We start from the raw sequence: 23,820 nt of genomic DNA, 5'->3' as shown, positions 1-23,820 counted from the left end.
AAACCCTGAAGACCGGTGCACTGGTCGGACTGAAAGAAAAAGAGAAAATCATGAAATAATAATAATAAATGTATTTATATAATACAAAGACAGCAGTGCCAAGGGTTCACAGCTAATGATAAAAAAGCGTATTAGTGCACAGCATGTAAACATATAGATTCAATGAAAACAGATCAGAGATAAGAGGGTGCCATACCATGGAGGGCTTTGAATGCGATCAGGAGGATCTTAAACTGAATTCTGCAGGGTGGAGGAAGCCGATGCAAGTGGGCCAGAATCGGGGAAATATGCTCACTTTGAAAGAGTGATACCAGATTGTTATGGCTTGTGTTTGTCTAAAACACTGTACAGCTCTACATTTTAAAACATATACTTCACATATTTATTATTAGTTATGACACTTGGCTTTTGCAATACTTATTTTTGCCATTGACCACAATATGATTGCATACTCCTTAGCCGCGTTCACACCGGAGTACTTTTCACCGTACTTTTCGCGTTTAGTTCCGTTAGTACCCCTTATGTCGCGTTCACACCAAAAATTGTCTCTGGTACTTTTACCCCCATTTTTAGAGCCCGCTGAGAGAGCGTACTTTCCTGTGGGTGAAAAGTGCCCCAGTGCTGATTGGCTGGGCGAATTGTAAACCACGCCCGTACAACTGTGAACATTTTGTGTGGAGACGCCATTGTTTTTCCTCGCTACAAAAACCCAACGCACCGACGGAGCGTTGGGTTTGTTTTTGAAAGCAGTTATGGCAAGCATCAAGAAATGATGAGGAGGTGTCGGCGCTTCTGGAGATCTACGCCGAGGACGCGACCCAGGGAATGCTACTGAAGCCAGTTCAGTAGCTTTCACTCGACCTGGGAGTCGTGCACAGCCGGCTAAAAATAAAGAAACTCAGGACTACAAACGGCGGATTCAGTGGCCAACGATGACGACCACGACGAATGTAAAATCAACTACATGCACTGGGGTTTTAATCTGCACAATAATGGTCTCAGATGTACTTTTATTTGCTCAGTAGATCAAGCTAGCCATGCTAGGCTGAATAGGCTAACACCGGCCCCGAGCTAGCTACATCTAGCTAGCTAGATATTCTCGGCCGCTATGAAAACGTTTTGACTTGTGAATAACTGTGCAGTGTTTCTGTAATTTGCTTCAATAACTCATGGCACTAATCGTCTGTTTCAGGCGAGGATGGACAACTCTCGGGATTGGAAACAAGTGAGCTTTGCATTCTAGATCACAGCGCTTGGTCGTCCTCCTTACCAGCAACCAAACGCAAAGGTACACACACTGTAACTTTGTCTTGAAAGAACGTTACGCATCGAACTGATGTTCACAATCATGTTTATTTCATACTATTCATCATATTTTATGTTTAACTTGCCTCAACAACATTAAACAAAGTTCAAGCATACATGAAGCACTCTTCAAAAAGGAACAATCCTCCGTGTTTGAACCTCTTAAATCGCTGCATAGCCGATTTATTTGGACTGGATTATCCCAGAGAGGCCAAACATTCTTTATAACACAGTTTCAGATTTGTGAAACCTTAATTCTATTTGTGAAAATACAAAAAAGGGAGATTTCAGTGCTTTTTTTACATGTAGACCACATTAGACCACATTAGACCAGGTCCTGATCTAAAACCACTATACCTAGACTCATCAAATCTGGACTGGATTATCCCAGAGAGTCAAAAGATTCTTTATAACACAGTTTCAGATTTGTGAAACCTTAATTCTATTTGTGAAAATACAAAAAACACATTCCTAGTATGTTGTAAAACTACATGGCGACTAAACAGATCTTGTATATTGCTTATTTTCCCCTCTTAGGAAAGCGGACACGGGATGCGAATTTCTTTGACACCGCCCAGGCGTTGGAGGACCGGCGTGCCGTGGTGAATGAGTCGCTGCGTGGAGATCAGATGGTGCTGTTCACCAAGGCCCAGGAAACGGAGGACAAGATGCTCACCTCGATGGAGCGCCAGGCAGAAGTGTTCAAGCAGCAGATGGAGCGCCAGCAGCACCAGGATGAAGTGTGGGCGCTGCGCCATGAGGAAGCGTCGGCGCAGCGGCAGGATGAGCGACAAACTGCATTTAATAACAGTTTATTTGGTATAGTTTTTGTAAATACTGACACACGACACACAACTTTGCACTAAGGTGTGTGTGCTGCTGAGAATATCCCTACACCTGGGACAGTTTATTTTATATTGTTATTACTGTTATGACTTTATTTTATATATAATGTTTACTGACATGTACAACTGACACTTTATTTATATTTAAAATTGTTCTATTTAATGTTATGTCTTGAGAGTGCAATAAAGAAAACCGACATGGCGATTAAGCTTATTTCTCCTGACACTTTATCTTTTGTGACCTGTGTAGCATCCTATACATCACATGTAAGTGATTATTCTGATACCACCATGTTTCATCGGTTATAAACTGGCAAAGCTTTATTTGTCATTTATCATCAATGTTGCAACCTTGTGGGGGAATGGCAGGGGCACATACACAAATATGACAATTTATATAATTTTAAATATTTTTTGACCTAAACTTTTAATTCCCCCCCATTTCACACAACATGGAGTCCACTATGGGCCAAAACTAACATGTATGTTTGCATAGTGTTTATGGCAGACGGATGCAGTGGGTCTCAGGAAGATATATAATAAAGGTGGGTTTGCTGCTGAGACTATCCCTACACCTGGGAGTTTATTTTATATTGTTATTACTGTTATTATATAGTACAACTGACACTTTATTTTATATTGACAATGTTTACTGACATGTACAACTGACACTTTAGTTACATTTAAAATATTTCTATTTAATGTTATGTCTTGAGAGTGCAATAAAGAAAACCGACATGGCGATTAAACAGATCCTGTATCAGCCATCCTACGGTGAAACATGGCAATCATGTGTGCTTTCCGTCGGCCAATCCTTTTCCTAAAGCTTTTGAACTGCCTTTGATGCTGAAGAAACTTTGCGATTATAGCATTCGATGTGTGGCGGCTCCGGATTTTTGTCGGACGCCTAATAGGCTCAGGCTCTGGCCGCATTAACGAAGTTACAAAGCTGTATAACATGAGCACAAACAGCACAACTTCAGTCGACTCCATCTCCATCATGTCTGAGGTCGGAAGGTAAACAACAGACAGTATACGTGGGAAGTTTTTCTTCTTCTTCTTCTCTTGTTTTGTAGCGGATTGCAAACAACTTTAAGGTGCTTACCGCCACCTACTGTACTTGTAATCTTCCCTCAGGGAAAAGTACTCCGGTGTGAACGCGATCTGTACTAAGTGCCCTGGGGTTAAAAGCGCCAGGGCTCTTAGTGCCGGAACTAAGTACAGGAAAGTACTTGGTGTGAATGCGGCTATTAGAGAAAACACGTCGGTTGCTATCCTGGCTCCAAAATGGTGGAATGAGCTCCCCATTGACATCAGGACAGCAGAAAGCTTACACATCTTCCGGCGCAGACTGAAAACTCATCTCTTTCGACTCCACTTTGAGCAATAACATTACTAACAAAGCACTTACTAACAAAGGACTGGCTTATCTAAAGCCAGTTGAGTAGCACTTGAAATGTGTTGGCTCTATGAAACCTGATGTACTTATAGGATTCTGTTTTCTTCAAGTTTGTATCTTCTTGGTCGAAAGCACTTATTGTAAGTCGCTTTGGATAAAAGCGTCAGCTAAATGCAATGTAATGTAAAGACACTAAACCGAGGTCGACACAAATCCGTCGCAGGAAAAAGAACTCTCGCGAGATTTGGGGAGACAGAGCGTTCATTTTATTTAAATGTCGGCAGCGAGTAATCATTTCAGACAGTACGTTGGAAAAACGCCCTGGTTCACTGAAATTCGGGAAAAAAAATGTATCTGTGTTAATATCATGTTTTAAATATGAAACCATTAAACCTGGCCACTAATGAGACAGGAAGTATATGTATTTCCAACAATTCGGCCGATTGTAAATGCTTCACTTCAACATCTTGACTGTGCCGTCGAGCTACACTTAATTTACCAACACCACAGTTAAAACGACTTATTAATGACGAAGCTTGATTTACCAGCTTATACCGCAACATTTTTGTTTCACTATAAAAATGATGCGTCGTCTTTAAAGAGTAAGCGGTTAAAAAACGTTAAGCTGGTTACGTTTTCGCATGATGACAGACGTTCAGAGCGCTGCATTTGGTTAAATACACATCCTCTCTAAGTGGAGAAAAGCTGTACTATCGTACTCACCATTTTTCTGAAGATGTGAAGACAGAGGGTTTCGATAAAGAAGAGGAAAAGGCAAAGTTATCTCTCACAGCAGGGCCTGTATGAGTCCAGGGTAAGAAGTAACAGGTGTCTTTTTTCTAGACGGGGCTATTTATACTATCTTACGCGGCGCAATTGCTGCGGAATCTGATTGGATGAAAAGACAAGTGGGTCCACTTCTGATCGGTTGAATTCTTTAGAAATTCTTTTTAAAGAAACTTTATTGAGCACATGGAAAACAAGAACACTGGCTAACAAAATTCCTGTTCAAAAGCGGAATCACCCCACCCAAGAACGTCAGTCCCATGGATGTACTGGGAAAACGTGGTTATTGCAACACACTCTCACTCCCAACGCGTCCAGGAGCGACGCTTGGTCAGAATTCCGTGGCGTCCAGTTGTGACGCGCCGAGTTTCCATCAGCGTCATAAACGGATGCAAAGAGCTTTCAACTGATTGCAATGTATTCCCATCGGCGTCGGTATTTGACGCTTAGGGAAGCACGGCATTCGTTTGTGTCGGCAGCTGTTAAAGGCAATGTGAGCGTCCATTCCCATTGGATAACGGAGAATTGTACACCCGGAAGTAAGTATTCTCCTTACTGTCGATTGATTTGACAGTGATATCTCCATTACTCATCCACTCAAAAACACCAGATTACCTTTGTTAATTAAACGACATTGATAGGTTTAAATTGTGTACAATGCTTTTGTGTTTTTCCCCTACAATTCTGAGACAACTTGTTTTCTCTGAAATGTGGAGCGCCAAAGAGACTACACTACCCACAATCCCCAGCTATTGTTGTGACGACTTTTGAGTTTTGGATGGCCGAAGACACTACACTACCCACAATCCCCAGCTATTGTTGTTACGACTTCTGTCCGCTTTGCGATTACATTACCCACAATCCTCAGGTACCGTCGTAAAGACGGCATACCTTTGCACTTTACGTGACCAAACCTGGATGAGAGAGTCGCAGTTCTTCAGAATCAAGGTAAGAGCATGGGTAACACATAGTTATAGGAAATAAACTTAGCCACGAATAATAATAATAATAATAATAATCTAATCGGCGCCAATGTTGCTTCTGGCACCTTTCTGAGGGGTATAGTAACTAAATAATATAGGGTATTACCTAAATATAACAAATGAACTCGCCTGAGCTAGCTTGCTAGCTAGCTAGCTAGAACACGCACTGCAATTTCTCCATAGAATTTTGGAAAATAGCTCGAAATAAGGTCTGTGGTTGACACACATTTAAGAGACGGATCACGTTTTGTTCAGCCGGATAATCTCCACTCTACTAGGGTATTACCTAAATATAACAAATGAACTCGCCTGAGCTAGCTTGCTAGCTAGCTAGCTAGAACACGCACTGCAATTTCTCCATAGAATTTTGGAAAATAGCTCGAAATAAGGTCTGTGGTTGACACACATTTAAGAGACGGATCACGTTTTGTTCAGCCGGATAATCTCCACTCTACTAGGGTATTACCTAAATATAACAAATGAACTCGCCTGAGCTAGCTAGCTAGCTCAGAGACGGATCACGTTTTGTTCAGCCGGATGATCTCCACATGTCTACTCTGCTTTTATAATTTTCGAATCGTAAATCTATTAATAATACTTTGTATACATGTGTTTTTAGTATTAATAGTAATAATACTTTTATAATTTTTGTACAAATTACTTATTTAAATGACTGGTGGCAGTGATTTTGCTGTGCGATGGTGTGAAAATACCTTTAATGACAACAGTAGTAAGCATTAATTGGTTATTAGCCAAGTAGAAAATTGTAAACAACAACAATTACACTGGCATTGTTATTTTATTTTTGAGTTTCTAAATTATGTTGTTTTCTCTCAACAGATCCTGCAATTTGTTCTCCAAAAAACAACCCTTTGTTTTTCCAAACTCCAAACAACCCAAAGGCACTTTTAAGAGCCAAGTCTGTCTTGTTAAACTGTCCTTGCTGTGTTGTACTTGATAGTCTCTTCCTATCTCTCTATTTATTTCTCTGTCTAACTCTGTTGTCAGTCTTTCTTCTGTGTCTCTGTCTGTGTCTCTTCACTATAATGAGTGATTCTGATCTTGAGGATCTCCTGAGAAGCGCAGATGAGCTGGTTGAGCAGAAAGAGTTAAGGGATGACCTACGGAGTGCTGATGATTTGCTTTGTACTGCTACTGCTGCTGTTGTTGCTGCTTCCACTTGGAAGCGGCAACAACAGCAGCAGTAGCAGCAGCAGCAACAGTGCCAGCAGTGTCAATGATGTGCTGGAAGAAGAGAGACAGTGAGGGAAACTTGATCTTTGCAAGACCACGTTCAACCCGGAATGTCTCAAATCAGGGTCAGTATAAGATATATATTTCTAGGCACTTGAGTATATGAAATGAATGAAAACATAACTCTTGGTAAGGGAAAAGTAGTACAATTTAATGGTATAAAATAAATGTTTTTTCTGATACAGCTGGCTGCAGTCGTAACACTGATCCCCCCGTTGCTGCTCCTGACTGTGATCTGATCTTTGCTCCAGTTATCGCTCCAGAGACTGTTGGTATGTACTTCATTTGGTCTGGTTAGCCCGAAACACATATTCATACTTGTATCTTTATGTGATACGTACTTCATTTCTAAACTTCATAATTTGCTAGAATTAAAAACACAGTAGTTACAGCTTTCAAAACCACTCCATCCAGTATGTTTTAAAGAAAACTAATCATTGTGCTTTGGACTTTATTGTACCGTTTTAACAGAGGGGTTTCTACGAGATCTCCAGCAGTCTCTGAGCGATACTACAGGAGATGAGGTGGTAGCACAAACCCCAAGTGCTTCTCTGCTGGCATCGACCAACTGGAGCACTCGAAAAAGTTTTTTTTTCAGAGAGCTGGAGGGCAGCGAGACCACATCTAGTTAACACCGTAGTGGCCCAAGCAAATGTGGGAACACACATTTGCCAACAGTGTTGGGGCAAAACGTCTGTTGTCCGGTGCCGGGATTGCCGACCACATCCCTTCTTCTGTGCTGACTGTGATGTCAGCATGCACTCCAGACACCCCCTCCACAACAGAGATGCTACTACTGCAGGTTACTTCCAGCCATTGGCCCCAACAACACATGTACTAAATATGGCCCTTTGCTCCTGTGGTAAGTTCTGGTTTGTGAATGTACATTTTCTTGCTGGACTTGTTGAGAATTTCATTTTGAAAATGTGAGCTTCCTCAACATCTCTGTGTTAATTCCCAGCAGTGTGCTTAAGTCTCTTTTTAATGTTCTGATGTAAAGTTAAATCCTAAATATGTCACATAACAATGTAGTATTTTTCAAAAGAGACAAATTATTTTTAATTCCCATTTGAATTTTTTTCCAGTGCGGTTTGTACCTGTGGAGATCCCGGACAAAATCTGTGGTTGTGCATCAGAGTCATTGAGCCTCAAGCCAGGAAAGACTGTGACTGTGATCACAATGAATGGTAAGAATGGGAAGAATGTTTGTCTTGTTTCTTAAGATAGATATTATTGAAGTTTCTTCTTGATAATATCCAACCCTTCTCAAAGACATGTGGGATAGCTTGTCTATTAAACCTTAACATGGGTATTGAGTAAAGAATACCAAATGTATTAAAAACACCTTGTCTGTTTTTCAAGGACGACATGAGCTAAGCATGCCAGAGTTGGCTTGTGAAGCATGCGCTGCGACATGGACGACTGGGGTTGACGACCTTCTTCGGAGTGACTACTGGCCAGCTACCCTTCACTTCGCCACCATTTATGCCACAGATGTTTTCTTCTCATTTGAAGAAATGAAAATGGCTGCACCTGGACTATCCTTTCAGGCATTTAAGGATGCTCGATCAGCGAACGTTGCGCTTCGGCCGTGTGAGTATTGAAGTTACTTGTCCTTTTTGATCTATTTGTATTGTACAAATTGTAAGCTGTGTCCTTATAATTTATAATTTATTTTTGACATTATCTGTTGATGTCCTTATTTTGTTATAGACTGGGAAGATCTCAACTGACAGCTTCATCAAAAGTTTCTTTGAGTGGGAGGCTGTGCGTTATGAGGTCGACATCATGTGCAAGGAGGAGCCCTTCACCTGTCCTGCGTGTAGCCCTGATATGCTTGCAGTTTCCGTGGATGGAAACCGCAAGCATTACCGTTTCAAGAATGCAGCTAGGTACTATAGAAAATATATAATGTCACAGTATTTGAACAAATAACGAAACAAAACTATCTTGATGTGAACCAATCAATCAATCAATAATCTGAGATGTCATACATTGCTCCTTTGATTTATTTAGATCTGAGGAACAGGCCATCTTTGACGGTGTCTTTATAGCCAGGGATGAAGACGTCTCAAGATTTGTGGACTATATACACACCACAACCAAACATGTAATATTGCAGACTCTAATTATGTATAATATAATATCCTAATGAAGGGTTTGGTTAGGTTAGTCTTTGCACCATTTTCATCAATACATTTTTATATATTAGGTCTCCGGAAGAGGTGTTTGTGGAGGACAGTGGTCGGCAGCCAGAGAGACCTCCCAAAAATCAGCCGGCAAGCTGGATGAGGAGGGACTAGAGCTTGCCGTCTGTCGACATGGAGTGCTCCTCTGTGCTCTCAATATGTACAAGGGAGAAATCTTTGCTTATCCCCTGTACCTACAGAAAAAGCTGGCCAGTAGTATGTTCTTTTGCATGGATGTGACCTGCAAATATTGGCCCTACCTCCAGAGAATCACAAAAAGCTGTCCAGAGCTCCAGCATCTTCTCGACATGAAGCCCTTTCTCTCAGTGTTTCATGCCAAAGTGCATGACTTCAAATGTGAAGTAAGGAATTGTTACCATGTGACACAATCACTTTATGTAAAAACCTCCTTGTGAATAGTGACAAGTTGTAACGAGTCGTACTTTTGAATATATTTTAAACAGGTGAAATGGAGTGGGGCATATCAAGAGGGGGCTGGACTAACCCTAGGGGAGGAGGTGGAACAGGTCAATGCCTTCCTCTCTCGGATAGCAGTGACCACAAAACACATGTCAAAAGCAGGTGAGTTACGATAGAACCTTTACTGTCAGTTTTCAAAAAATGTTCAGAAAGGCACAGATTACACTAACAAATTACACCAACAACAGAAACTCATAAAAGCTCATTGACGGTTATGACCATAGAACACCATTTAGGATGGCAATATAGTATAAACCCCAGTTACAGTATAAGAAGTAAGAGGAATAGTAATAATGTGATATTCTCTTTTGCAGGACGTACAGACATGCTGACGCTGATGGCCATGCGCTGGAATCAGCAAAAAGTCAGCAACTTGGCCACCTCACTGTCCCGCAGATATCTGAAGGTAATAACATAGTTTTAGAAGAATTATTTGTGGCTGCAGCCTAAATGTAGATTTCTGTATTTATTTGTCTTTAATTGTTTGACGTTTGTAGACCACAAAAGCTCTGGAAAAGCAATTGCAGAACCTGGAGTCCATGAAGGCTGAGTTGGCAGTGACTGAAAAGCAGCTGGAAGACTGGATCAGAGATGTGAATGAGTGGGCAGAAAGTGAGGACAATCTTAATGACGTTTTTCAACTTTTTTGTAGTCATGATTTATCAATTTATTTTAAATCTTCAGAATTAGTGATAACCCTCTATTGACATTTGCATTACTTATTTTTCATGAAGCATATGTAATAAAATAATATTAAAACATTTGATCAAATGTCACTGTTATTGTGAATTACTGTGCTTAATACACCTATTTCCTCTAAAAAGCAACAACAAACAACCCAAGGGATGCTGCTGCCTTGGCCAGCAAGATCGAAATGCTGACAGTAAGTGTCAAGAGACGTTCGCAGCGTCTCTACAAAGACACAGACAGCAACAAAGGTCGTTCCCGGATCCGCCGCAAGATCAGGGATGAGAAAGGGGTCCTGACAGCCACAGTTGAGAAATACAACTCAATGGTTCCAAGCACAGAAGCGCTGTGCCTCGAAGCCATTCTGTCTGTGGAGAAAGCTTGGCCATGGCAGCTACCAAACAGTGGTAAGTACACCAGTCTGCTGAATGCTCACAGCAAATGTGGAAAACCTTCATGTCTGATATATAAATCTATTTAAGACTTCATAGATTCTTTGAATGTTGATCTTTCATACACATTCATTCATGTTTTCTCATAAATGCTTTCCAGACTCTTTCGACCTCAGGACAAAGAGAAGAGCATTCGACCTTGTCATGGCAGTGAAGAGACTACAGGAGGAGAAGAAGATTCTCGTCACAGAAATGAACCAACACTGGAAGGTCCTTTCAACCCGCAGTGATTCCCTGAAAAAGATGTCCTGCCTGCAAAGTACAGTATATATTACATTTTTACTTTGCATGACTTTACACATCAGTGATAGGTGATGAAGTAACTCATATTGTCTTTATCTTATACATTTAAGATTCACCATTGGGCCTGAGCGAAGACGGGATGAAAGGTCTCCAGAGCATGTTTAGGAAAAAGCAGCACGACATCGGAGAAATGAAGACTCATGCTAGACGATGCTATCTGCAGCTTTTGACTGGAGCAGAGACCATCAGCTTCTTGCAAAGTCTTTCAGATGAGTCTTCTGACTGCGACTCTGACAGCTCTGATGACACACGGTGAAGCCCCCTCCAGACTACCTTCTATTTAACATCTACATGCTCCCCCTCTGTGAAATACTCCGCCAACATGGTCTCAACTTCCACTCCTATGCCGACGACACCCAACTCTACATCAGTACCAATCCATCATCCCAGCTGTCACTAGTCAACTGCCTCCGCAACATCCAAACCTGGATGTCAACAAACCTACTGAAATTCAACAAAAACAAAACAGAGCTCATGGTTGTGGCCCCAAAAACACTGCTCCGGGAGGTTGGAGATCTGCTCCTCACCGTCGATGGCTGCTCCATCCAGCCTGGGCGTCACTCTGGACTCTAGCCTCACCTTCAACTCCCACATCAGGTCTACTGTCAAAACTGCTTTTTTTCACCTTCGAAACATCTCCAGACTCCGGCCCTCTCTCCCCGACCCCGTTGCAGAAACATTAATACATACCTTCATCTCCTCACGCCTGGACTACTGCAATGGAGTTCTGTTCGGGGTCACCTGCAAAGCCCTGGACAGGCTCCAGTACGTCCAGAACTCTGCAGCCAGGCTCCTCACCCGCACCAAGCCCTGGCAACACATCACCCCCATCCTCCTCCACCTTCACTGGCTCCCGGTCAAGTCACGCATCCAGTACAAACTCCTCCTGCTAACCTACACATCTCTCCACTCCCTAGCCCCTGCATACGTCTCTGACCTCTTTTAGCCCTACACCCCCTCTCGTCAGCTGCGGTCCTCCAAAAAAAAAAAAATGACACATTTCTTAATGTCTTAATATGTATGTCCAGTAAGTTATTCTTCCGGTTGTTGATATGCTGTTGAAGGCATTTTCTATCATTTCATTTTATTCAGATGTTATTACATGTCTACTCTGAAACACTATGTAAACAAGGTCCCATAACAATAAAGTTGATAAAAATTGTTTTGACTGTTCACTCATGTTCTGTTTGTATCTCTGTTTAGCAAACACACATACTGATTAGCACCATGAGGGGGCAGATACACCTTTTTGTCTGATGTTTTAAAATATGTGCAATAATATAGCTATATCCTGTATATATCACATTTAAAACAACCTTCAGTTGACCAAAGTGCTGTACAAGCAATAACTACAATATTAAATAACACAATGGGAGTACAATAATAAAACAATAATTAAAAACATGATAAAAAGCACAATAACTAGAAACATTTTTTTTTAAACATACAAATGTAAAAATGTAATGTTCAACTAGTATTAAAAGTAATGACTAACATGAATAAAACATCTTCAGGTGTTATATATACATATCTGTCCTACACTAATAATGAAACAGATAAAATGGCATTGTATTCTGTGTACCTCATTTGTTTGATCCTCATAAATTACCTTTCAAACACCTCATCAGTTGCCTGTTTTTGACTTAGCCTACATAATTAGCCTACACCTGGTACAATGCCTTAGCCTCATATAGTCCATATTTAGCTTGATAATGGTAGTTAGATATGTAAATTAACATAATGTGTTTTTGATAGCATTGTATACCATGTGTACTTTATACGTCTGTATTATTCACCTAGTGGTTAAAGCACGTTATTACACGTTTACAGTCATTGCAATGCCGGTAAGGTTGTGTTGCTAATCTCTGCTGCATGTTTTGTTGAATGGGTTACATTTGATGAAAACATTTAAATATTAAGAGTACATACAAATAGGGGGAAAGTAGAAGGTCAATGATAGAAATATAGAATAGAAATATAGAATAGAAAATATCAACAAGATAGGCTACTGTAAGTGATCTCTACAATAAAAGTTTAGTGCCGGATGTACACAGATATTAATAGGAGGATGTGCAAATCAGGCAAACTAATCAGGCTTTATTAAAACATTAAATAATACTTTAAGTTAAGGTCTTTTAAATACATGTAAGCAAAAAGCTTTGGTAAATCTACAGATAAATATTAAGCCTGACAAAGTACTTAAAGTCTAATATTCAGGGTTGCCAACTTTGGGTACCTGGCTGGAGTGAGATTTTGATATCATGGGTTTAATTACACATATGCGCACTAAATGACTGCTATCATGTCAGTAGCGGGACCTTAGCATATATATTGGATATATATACAATATATGCAAATACACAATATTGGACACAGACTATAAAGGGCACAAAGTTTCATTCACTAATGAAAGTCAAACACATGTTTGTTTCCACTATTTTATTGTGCCTGTAAGCAAAATAAGCAAATAATTGACTTATCGTACGATAAATAAAAATGAACTCGATAAATTGCCATTTACATGAGGATGTGACTAGCAGTTTGAAAGGATGTACTTGAATTATTATTATATATTATCATTATGTCAGTGGTCTAAAATGGTCATACAACGGTGCCGACAATATTATCGTTTATCGCAATCATTTCCGGGAAAATGTATCCAACAAAATAAATTATCGTGAGAGGCCTATACATGAAACACACACACACACACAAATCTACAGACTTACTCCAAACTGCCAAATATATTAATTAACACACTCTCACTCTCATATACTCTTTGACTCTATGTCGGCCTAGTAGAACAATAAGCAGCAGACTTTTACTTTTTATCATTTCTACTGGATCTTAGATCTGCGCATGCGCAATACGGGTCGGGGATTGACCAACCGGCTCCCACTGCTCTGCTGTCTGTTAACGTTGTTAAGAGTGGTGGGGGCGGGGAGGGAGCGGATTGACAGCTTGAGCAGCTGTCAACTCAACATTGTAAATAACCAACCAAAAAGGATCGCCGGTTCATCTTGTTTTTGGCGTGAGAATAGTTTGGGCAGCGTGAGAGCGTGAGATTGAGAGTGAAAGCGTGTGTCACACGCCAGATGCGTGAGAGTTGGCAACTGCATAATTTGTTTTGGGACTTGACAATCAACTTTCCTGCAATGTTAACTACGTTTAAGCACTTATTTTAACTGACATTACATATTAATTATACTCTTATAAGATGTATGTAGATAGTATAAGAAATGTGCAGAATATGACTGTTTAATGGTGGAGGTATAAACATATTGATAGATCTCTTGTAATGCACTGTTGACGAACCTGCGAGGTTTGTCATTCATTGCATAACTACACCGTAGTTGTGTATATGATATGTCAATAAACCTTAGAACATCTTGAAAGGGATGTGCCAAATAGGTTAAGGTTACCCTCTGAATTGTGGTGGAGTAGAATTACAAAGTAACAATAAATACTGCTGACAGTTAATGTATCAACGTCTCCATTACAAGTTTCAAAAACTAAACCTTTCTTATTTACACTATTGTCTTTGATTTATTTCCCAAATTATGTTTGTGAATTTAATGATTGTCAAATACAGTTCAACTGGGGAGTAAAACTGTTATAGCAAACCAGATAAGTCACATGTTGACCTGACAAATCTACATTTTCAAATAGTGCTTTTAACAGGAGCCAAATTGTGCTACATTTCAGGTGAATACTTTGATAGTAGGTTTAGAATAAGTTTCTAGGTTTTAACATAATGTTTCTCATATGGTCCGTTGCTGCAGGACTGTCACATATCGTCTTTTAGAGATGCTCCTGATGTTCCGGTCCCTGGCATTTAGAAGATCTGGTCTGCGTTTCCACGTTTTGGGGCAAATTCAAATTGTACCAGTATTATTCATGACATATACAGAAGACCATAACAAAAATTGATATCTATCTTGTGTTTTAAGACTGAGGCAGCCCGAAAATAATGATTGTCACATTTGCATTAACATACCAAAAACTAAAACATTTGAAATGGCTTTACCCTATTGAGAAATAATTGTACAAAAAATACACAACAGAAACAACAATTTATTGAAACAATTTATTGAAAAAATGTATTGTGTGTGTGTGTGTGTGCGTGTGTGTGTGTGTGTATGTGTGTGTGTCTGTGTGTGTGTGTGTGTGTGTGTGTGTGTGTGTGTGTGTGTGTGTGTGTGTGTGTGTGTGTGTGTGTGTGTGTGTGTGTGCGTGTGTGTGTGTGTGTATGTGTCTGTGTGTGTGTGTGTGTTGTGTGTATGTGTGTGTGTGTGTGTGTGTGTGTGTGTTTGTGTCTGTGTGTCTGTGTCTGTGTGTGTGTGTTATTATGTTGAGCTGCTATAGTTTTGGGCAGGCTCCCATGTGTCCTCCCAGTCCTTGCCACTGCAAAACACACATAAAGGACAGTTGAATAATTATTAATATGTCATGCTATATATATTTCTGATGCTTAATCAGGCAAGTAAGTCAATTTAAAATAGGATTTGAAACATTAGCTTCAGCTCAATGTCCCTCTTCGACTCCTCTCTCCCCCTCCTCCGGGACTTGACCCGGAAATCAATCAAGACACGCCATGTTGAAGGACGTCACAATCGCTTCAACGCAAACGGAGGAGTCGAGGAGGGGTGAGGGAGGAGGCTTCCAGAGGAGACGAAAGGTAGGATACACGAGAGCACACTACTCGCGCATCAGACCTCCGCCCCCAGCTGCACAGCCTCTGCTCACTGCAGCTGATCTTACCGTTAAATTAAAGTGTGTGAAATATACTTACAAATTCTATAATAATTTTTTGATTATAAAATAATAACGTACTGTTCTTACTTGTGGTTTGTGATGCATGTGTGGTAGACCCACAGCACGTCAAACATTTAGGATATATACAAATACGGGTAGCATAACTAATACATATGTTAGTGATTTGTGTCTCTCTTCTGTAGGACAAATTACATAACAACATACAATACAAAAGTATTCAATTGAGATGAGCCTACTGTATCAGTGTATAAACCCTTTGCTTCCAGTACAACACATACATGTATGGTCATTAAGGAAAAACTTACCACTTGGAGCATGGTGTCCAGCGAATTTTCACTTCTTGTCTTTGCTGAAAGGCATGATATGAAATGGACAGAAATATTAATGAGAGATACTTTACAAAGTTAGGTGATACAACTTTACAGAACATTATTTGTACCATTTATAGACCATCAATAAGGTTAGATTTCTACACATAAACAATACTAACAGACAACAGCATCTGAAACCAGAGATACAGAAGAATCCACTATCGTACCAGTATGGAGCAGCTTCTTTAAGACTGGGAGTTTCCTACAACACAAGGTTATAAGGTGATGCAAAACGTAGTCCTGTAATGCTTACAATGACAACAAAAGGTGCAGTGTCGAGGATGGATTGAGGAACCTCACTGCTCCATACTTGTACGATAGTGGATACTTGTGTATCTCTGGATTCAGAGGCGTTATATGTTAGTATCGTTTGGGCTCTGTGCAGATATCTCACTGATGGTCTGTAGACGGTACCAATAATGTTCTGTACGTTTTTATGTTATTTAACAAGAAAAACAAAAAGGAAGAAATTATAACACACTTACATTAAAAACTCTTCTTTCCCCAATGCTCTCATAGAGGAACACCTTCTGGGTCCTGTGTTTCCTGCATTCTAAAAATAAATAACACCATTTTAATAATTAGGTAATAAGTCTTCCAAACAATCATTTAAAGAAATGTATTGTATAGTATATAGTATAGTATAGTGCAAATCAAACCTTTTCGACTTTTCTTTGACGGTGGAGGCGGTGGAGGAGAAGACAAGGAGGAGAGAGAAGGCTGGGAGCATGGAGGAGGTGGAGGAGAAGACAAGGGGGGGAGAGAAGGCTGGGAGCATGGAGGAGGTGGATGAGAAGACAAGGGGGGGAGAGAAGGCTGGGAGCATGGAGGCGGTGGAGGAGAAGACAAGGGGGAGAGAGAAGGCTGGGAGCATGGAGGCGGTGGAGGAGAAGACAAGGGGGAGAGAGAAGGCTGGGAGCATGGAGGACGTGGAGGAAGAGAAAAAAGATGGAGAGTAAATGTCTCCGGAAGCTCTGGCTCTGGCTCTGGCTCTGGCTCTGGCTCTGGCTCTGGCTCTGGCTCTGGCTCCGTCTCTATCCCTCGCTCCGTCTCTCGCTCTGGCTCTTGCTCTGGTCCAGGGGGGGCTGGTGGACCAGCAGATGTCGATGCAGCTTGTTGTGCAGCACACACTGCAAATGTTGAAAATAATACAAGGGAAAATTAACAGAACACATTTTAAGGAAGACTTATTTTTGGCCTTACTTGCAAGAAATTAATTAAATGCATTGAATTTCCCTCTTATTAGAAATCAACCAGGTAGTTCTTAAGTGAATGAAATGCAGGTAGTGTGAAAATAATGTTTTTAAGCTACCACAGCTGACTGTAGACATATTGCTATGTTTCTCATATCAGTGTTTAACACAACAACTTATCGTATTTAGTTAAGACCATGATCATAATGAAAATGTAGTTGCAGTCTGGAGCAGCTTCTCTCATTAAACTAGAAATAATTTAAAACTTGCAGATAAATACATTAAATCTGTAATGAAACATGGTGATAAGACTTTTGACAGGTTGTTGCCGGGTATGTTTTTGCAAAGAACCACGTGCGTCTCACAGAAGAAAATAGGCATGACTTTTCGGATGCCCAGATAAAAAGCATAAGCCGTAATGATAAGCACACGTGCAGCGTACGGCACCATGTGTGTCCTGGACATTAGGGTGCGAGGTAGGAGTGTCATGATGTCTAATTTCATTGAATGTCTTTTGCCTCAACTCGTCTCTCGAGGTGTCTCCTCCTCTTCTCCCATCTCATGTGAGAGGGATTAAGACATGAAGAGAGGAGGCAAGAGTTACAAACTGGGAAAACAGAGCAGCCTCATATCTTTATGATGCCTGCAGAGATGTGTTTGTATTACAGACACATGCATAACGTGCATGCTTGCTAACTACAGGTGAGTAATGTCGACATTTGCATTCAATTCAACCCTTTAAATATTTGTGTATAGCACATTTCAATGTTGTCCAAAGTGCTGTACAGGCTTAAAACACAATACAAAATAAAGAAATATGCATACAAATAATTAATTATAAATAAAAACTAAAAAGTAGGTAACTGCAATACCATTAGTGTGGTACCCTCATATTAGTATCTTAGTGTTCACAGTGATAACATGCTGGCCCTGACAAGCCCATGTTGACAGCCTTTGTTCTATAATACAGCATAGGTTGTATTATATAAAAAAGGCTCAGGGGGGGGATGACATTTTAATGATATAACGGGATAGATGTAACAGAAGTGTGAATTTGATGAATGCATTGACACAAAGCCCATGGACGACTACACAATGAGATAATAAAGTACAAGTATGATCTTACTTTTCAGGAGGTACTCATAGAGTTTCCTCATTTTGAGTAGGATCTCCCTAACGACCCCATCAGCATTTCCAAAATGGTGGACCAGATCCCCACGGATCTCCCCACTGCGGCCCTTATTTGAAAGGAAAAGGACCGGGCTGGAGCCAAGTGTGTGTAGTTTAAGAACCTGCAAGAATTGGAGCGAAAAAGATTGCATACAGGCACATTGATCAATGATACAAATCTTTTTAAAGCCAGAAAAATGGTTTCACATTCACTGAGGGCAAGGCTGTTTGACAAATAAGATATGTAATCGTCTGAGAGGCCAAACATCTTAAATAATAAGTCATTTAAACTCACAGATAGCTCGGCCGACTTAACGGTCCTGCTGGCGTTCCTGTTGCTCTTCACAGAAGCCCCCCAGCTAGAGTCCTTTAATTCCGCTTCTTTTTTTTAAAATGTTTTATTTATTTGAAGGGGGCAGACACACACCACACATGTTTTACGCCCAAGGGAATTTGGGGCCTGGCAGGAGGGGCACAGTTGTTTTTTGGGCTTTGTCATTCTGCAAATGAAAGTTAAACATAGAGGGATTATCTCAAAAATGTTTGCTGTCAGTTGATCAATTTGTTCTCAAATACACAAATATGTTATTAAGTTTATGCTCTATATTAAATGCAATTGGAGAGACAGAAGATACAGTCTAATATGCTGTGAATACTTGAGATAGTGCGCAAACTTCCAATGGTTTGAATCAAATTAATATATTCATATGTGAATATTCAATATATTCAAACACAAATGACAAGTGGGGTTTTTGTATAATAGAATGTAACATTTAAACGCCAATTAACATTCTGTTAATAATTAGGCTAATGTGTACTGACTTCTAATGTACTGTGTAATTTGTTCACATATAAACATCATGACATTAAATTATGGCATTCCTTCTTGATGACAGCTTATGGTAAAAAAAACAAATGACCAGCAACCGCAGTGACGCGTCCTAAACATTTTACGTCATTACACCGAACATGTAAAACACTCCCGCTAAGTAATAAATAATAAATAAATAATAATAATTACAAATACTTTCGCTCCAGAGAGTCCTCTTTGTTTTGATGAGCGATACAACTAACAGTGCTAGCTCCTTTGATGACTACGACATTGTACTAACACAGCTAGCTAGCCACACGGTGGCTAATGCTAGCTTCTAAATGATCCGTTATTACAAAAAAGAAAATAACTGTTACAGACTACATTTTCTTTAAGTTTCTCGTACTGTCTTACGAATCCTGCTGCCTGGGTGGGACTTGAATACATAACCCAAATATTTTATTTGAGTTATATTTGAATATTGTCGAAAATTAAGTGAGCAGTCGAGTTTATTACAGCTTACCTTGCTGGTGTCTCAAGGTTCCGAGCAATGTATCACGTGAACTACGTGACCTCGAGACCTGGCCTTGCGAAGATAGCTGAGGATTGTGGGTAGTGTAGTGTCTTCGGCCATCCAAAACTCAAAACTACTTGTTTCTCAGAATTGAAGGGGAAAACGTGACAAAAGCATTTTACACTAAAGCCTATCAATGTCGTTTCATTAACAAGGATAATCTGGTGGTTTTTAGTTAATAAGTAGTGCAGATATCACCTATTTATGTTTAATCCAATCACAGAGCTTGTTGACTTATCACGAGGTTTTGTCGCAAAGCGGACAGACAATCACAACAATAGCTGGGGATTGTGGGTAGTGTAGTCTCTTTGGCGCTCCACATTTCAGAGAAAACAAGTTGTCTCAGAATTGTAGGGGAAAAACACAAAAGCATTGTACACAATTTAAACCTATCAATGTCGTTTAATTAACAAAGGTAATCTGGTGTTTTTGAGTGGATGAGTAATGGAGATATCACTGTCAAATCAATCGACAGTAAGGAGAATACTTACTTCCGGGTGTACAATTCTCCGTTATCCAATGGGAATGGACGCTCACATTGCCTTTAACAGCTGCCGACACAAACGAATGCCGTGCTTCCCTAAGCGTCAAATACCGACGCCGATGGGAATACATTGCAATCAGTTGAAAGCTCTTTGCATCCGTTTATGACGCTGATGGAAACTCGGCGCGTCACAACTGGACGCCACGGAATTCTGACCAAGCGTCGCTCCTGGACGCGTTGGGAGTGAGAGTGTGTTGGGTTATTGCTGAACATTAATAAATAGATGTAGTAGAATAATACAACACATGCATATTACTATACAATAATGTTTAGCAAATAAGATAATAAGAAAAAAAGATTGGCATATTCCGACTTTTGACGTTCATATTTGAATTACGATAAATATATATATATATATTTAAGTCATTTTCAAACATATCTTTGTCTGACATGAGTAATATTGTCATTGTTTATTGGTAAATATCATTCATTGTATCAACTGCAGGAAATAGTAAGCCCTCCTTTTATATTCTTTATAACTGACTCTGACAATAGCTTGTTTATTATTGTTTTAAATTATGCAATTTTTTTCTCTTTTGTATCTTTATGCGTAGTTATAAAGAACGTAACTATTTATTTCAATGTAAGATTTTTTATTAAATCTCAATTGGTATTATGCATTATGCAATTTGTGTTGCTGCACTATCAGGTCCAGAGGGCACCACTGCACTACTTCATCACAACATTGCATCTTTACCTTTGCCCTCTTGCTCGATAAATTATTGTGGGTCAGAATAGCCATATACATATGCTGGCTTCCATACTGCAATATGCAGTAGGGCAGACTTGTAGGTTTTGCTTAATGACTTAATCTGTTTCTGGCATACCAAATAGTACAGTTGTATGGGTAAGGGAACCCACAGTAATCTCATTGTTCTCCATTGTATTCTGTCCAGTTTTTGTGTAGTAACTTTTAACTGCTGCTTAATAAAGCATGTAATCATAATCCATCCTCATCAAAGCCCAGTATATGTGTAATGATGTGTTTTTCAAAGCTTACCATTCAAAACCAAAGAAACACCTTACAAAATAAAGCACATTTAATGTCAATATTATATATATATATACTGTATATAATATAATTAGTGTGAATGCTGTGCCACAGCATTCCACTATAGCACTTCGATTCTTTATTCTTCCCCTTATCATTTCACCAATACTTTGGCTCTGCATAACTTCAGCTTATTTTCAGCTACAGAAACCATTCAAATATTAAACTATTCAGCCTTTTCAGGAATCGATGGGAAACCTTCAACTTTTTAAACATATTTTATACTTTTTGAAATATTCAGCTTTTTAAACTCTTTTTTTAACATGGAAGTCAATGGGAGATGCCTTCAAATCCTCTTTTCCTACACCTTGCGCCAAATGCTACTCCTTCCACATACTTTCAGCTAGACACTTAATTCCAACTTTCAAATGATCACAACACCTTCAGCTATTACATTCTTATTCAGATTTTTGATATCTTTTACACTTTTTGAGATATTTAACTTAGTTTGGAGCTTGGTGGAGAGGCCTTTTTCAGATTTTAACATTGATGTGGATGGAGCAGTGCTTCAAATTCTCCCAAAAAAATGTTTTAAACTTGCCATAATTCCCAAACCCTACACTCCTCAGACATATTTTTACATGAAAACCGTCGGAAAACCTCTTAGGTTGGAAAATTAAAAAAAATTAAGAAAAAATATTAAACAAAATGCCTCTTGAGGGCATGAAGAGACAAAAAGTCCACCTAGCTCCCAATTGATTCCCATGTTAAATCTTTCCGGAACTTTCTTCAGAACAGAGAGAAGTACACTTTAGACAAACTGCTCCCATCTCCACATTTAACACACAAAACCAAAAGAAAAACATATATCAGTTCATTGGGGTTCCCTGATGCTCACGGTCTGGAAACTTTTTGATAGGAGCCATCGTTTTTGAACAGGTGGCAAAATTGTCAAATATAATCCTCAATGCATTCTTAATGGAACTCAGTGCTGCAGTTGGTAAATCATCATAAGTCGTCACCATGGTAACCTTTGATCTCTGGGTTTACACACACAGGTGTTTGTAAACATTCATTCACTACTATTTACATTTAATATCTTTATTTAACTCCTTCAGCCTAATTTCAGCTGCAGAAACCATTCAAATATCAAACTATTCAGCCTTTCTAGTTAACTAGGCTATAAACAAATATAGCCTAGTTAACTAAGGTAGGCTACTAGCTAATTGATAAGTTAGCTCAAGGTTTAGCTAAGGCAATGTATCATGGGCATACAGGCTAATGTAGCCTACTGTGCTTAAGGGTAGACACTAAAGGTGAATACACTAAAATGTGTATCTAATAACGTCATCACAATTACCATATTGATATGCAAATTAGGCGTTAACTAGTAGGTAATAAAGTACTATCTCATTTCTTATCTTATCTTAATTAAAATGGGCTAATTTGCATGCAGTTACCAAGGCATTGCAGGTTAAAAGGATAAAACTAAAAACAAACAAAAAAACACATCACCTCACAACTTCCCCAGATACTTACTTACGTCAAGTCAGTATTTTCCCCTGAAATGTTATGTTTAAATGCAGATTAGCTTTAAATCTATAGATACATTCAGACATGGTAATAAAACCAACACCATTTATATGTATTTTTTGGAAGTTTTCTTTCCATTAGAGCAGGGGTGGGGAACCTTTTTCCTCTCGAGGGCCATTTCAATTTTTTCAACATCCTCCGAGGACCGTACAAATTATTGACCTCTGCTTAAAAAAACTAAAATCACAGCCCATTCATTTGGCCTTTCTTTCATGCTGTGCAAAGATATATGGATACAAGATGTGTGCAAATGTATTTAGTTTCCTATCCATGTGAACATGATTTAAGTGGGGGGGGGGGACCTAACCTCCTCTCCGGGGGGAAGATTTTTTTTTAAATGTTGAAGTTAAAAGCATCAATCTGGTGCACTTTGAGAGCAACATGAAGAGCTCTATGGATACATCTCTCAACACCCATATGAAACAGAACTGGAAGCAGATTTACTTTTCTTTATGGATATTTTACAAATCACTCCCCTTTCAAACTGCACTCTTGTTTATTAACAACTTATTTTTACTGTCATATAGTATTTTATACCTGTTTACTTTATTCTCTTGTGTTTTTATAACTATAATGATCATATAAAGATGTGCCTTTACCTCACTGGTTGTAGAAAAAGCTTCTTATATTCGTTAGCATAGCTAGCTAACCAGATGCTAATAACAACAAAGTTATTGACTGTATGATCAGTATGACAGATGAGCAGATCGCAACTGGGCTTACAACTAAAGACACAGCCACGCAAAAACTGCGGCATGTGTACAGCTCCTTATCTGAAGAGCCGGAGCCGCGTTCTGGTGCTCTCTAAGCGTCAGCATGAAGAGCAGCTGATTGGAAAAAACAAACTCGAGAGACGGCTGAGTGACCGCAGTGCAGAATCGCTGTATAGTTTAAATCTCCTAACAATGTTGTCCATTTTAGACACAGGCCTATTATATTTACAGCCCTTAATAACATTCATTTTCTGGGCTCAATATGTGTCTTGGCCGTTTTCGTTGTGATCGCTAAATTCACCTTGTTTATAATATTATCACCGTTCCAAGCAAACGAGGGCTTTTGTTTTGAAATCACTTCCGCGAGTTTCGACCCGCCCCTCGCTCCAATGAGCATTAGA

At 39.5% G+C, this 23,820-nt stretch overlaps 1 protein-coding gene and 2 long non-coding RNA genes across 4 annotated transcripts; 1 reads left to right on the top strand and 2 right to left on the bottom strand.

Annotated features, from left to right (window-relative positions):
• Window positions 1–5,094: 5,094 nt before the first annotated feature.
• Window positions 5,095–11,845, top strand: LOC117487612. Of its 2 annotated transcripts, XM_034136229.1 has the most exons (15): window positions 5,095–5,283; window positions 6,159–6,637; window positions 6,758–6,844; window positions 7,044–7,434; window positions 7,658–7,759; window positions 7,935–8,165; window positions 8,286–8,464; window positions 8,589–8,682; window positions 8,785–9,123; window positions 9,226–9,343; window positions 9,556–9,647; window positions 9,739–9,853; window positions 10,066–10,335; window positions 10,481–10,639; window positions 10,734–11,845. In XM_034136229.1, the coding sequence occupies exons 6-15, from the start codon at window positions 8,133–8,135 to the stop codon at window positions 10,937–10,939; spliced, it is 1,605 nt and encodes a 534-aa protein (XP_033992120.1). In that variant the 5' UTR covers window positions 5,095–5,283; window positions 6,159–6,637; window positions 6,758–6,844; window positions 7,044–7,434; window positions 7,658–7,759; window positions 7,935–8,132; the 3' UTR covers window positions 10,940–11,845. The 2 variants fall into 2 exon arrangements, with proteins under 2 accessions (XP_033992120.1, XP_033992121.1); XM_034136230.1 differs by lacking the exon at window positions 5,095–5,283 and having other exon boundaries at window positions 5,875–6,637.
• A 3,131-nt stretch (window positions 11,846–14,976) lies between these two features.
• On the bottom strand, window positions 14,977–16,586 carry LOC117487613. Its single transcript, XR_004556416.1, has 4 exons — window positions 16,490–16,586; window positions 16,316–16,383; window positions 15,765–15,808; window positions 14,977–15,087 (listed from the first exon to the last, which is right to left on the bottom strand). It is a non-coding gene; the product is annotated as an uncharacterized LOC117487613 (long non-coding RNA).
• Window positions 16,587–16,875: 289 nt separating this feature from the next.
• Window positions 16,876–18,779, bottom strand: LOC117487614. Its single transcript, XR_004556417.1, has 3 exons — window positions 18,489–18,779; window positions 18,150–18,315; window positions 16,876–16,960 (listed from the first exon to the last, which is right to left on the bottom strand). It is a non-coding gene; the product is annotated as an uncharacterized LOC117487614 (long non-coding RNA).
• Window positions 18,780–23,820: the final 5,041 nt, after the last annotated feature.

This window comes from Trematomus bernacchii, unplaced genomic scaffold, assembly GCF_902827165.1.
Source record: "Trematomus bernacchii unplaced genomic scaffold, fTreBer1.1, whole genome shotgun sequence".
In the NCBI taxonomy this organism is placed as follows: domain Eukaryota; kingdom Metazoa; phylum Chordata; class Actinopteri; order Perciformes; family Nototheniidae; genus Trematomus; species Trematomus bernacchii.
This window is presented reverse-complemented; position numbering and strand designations above follow the sequence as displayed.

What these genes read in the sequence shown, in the direction of transcription:
- LOC117487612 (XM_034136229.1), top strand. Translation starts at nt 8,133, where the DNA reads ATGCTCGATCAGCGAACGTTGCGCTTCGGCCGT. An exon ending in GAACGTTGCGCTTCGGCCGT is followed by an intron (nt 8,166 to 8,285) that starts GTGAGTATTGAA and finishes ATTTTGTTATAG; the next exon opens with ACTGGGAAGATCTCAACTGA. An exon ending in TGTGAATGAGTGGGCAGAAA is followed by an intron (nt 9,854 to 10,065) that starts GTGAGGACAATC and finishes TCCTCTAAAAAG; the next exon opens with CAACAACAAACAACCCAAGG.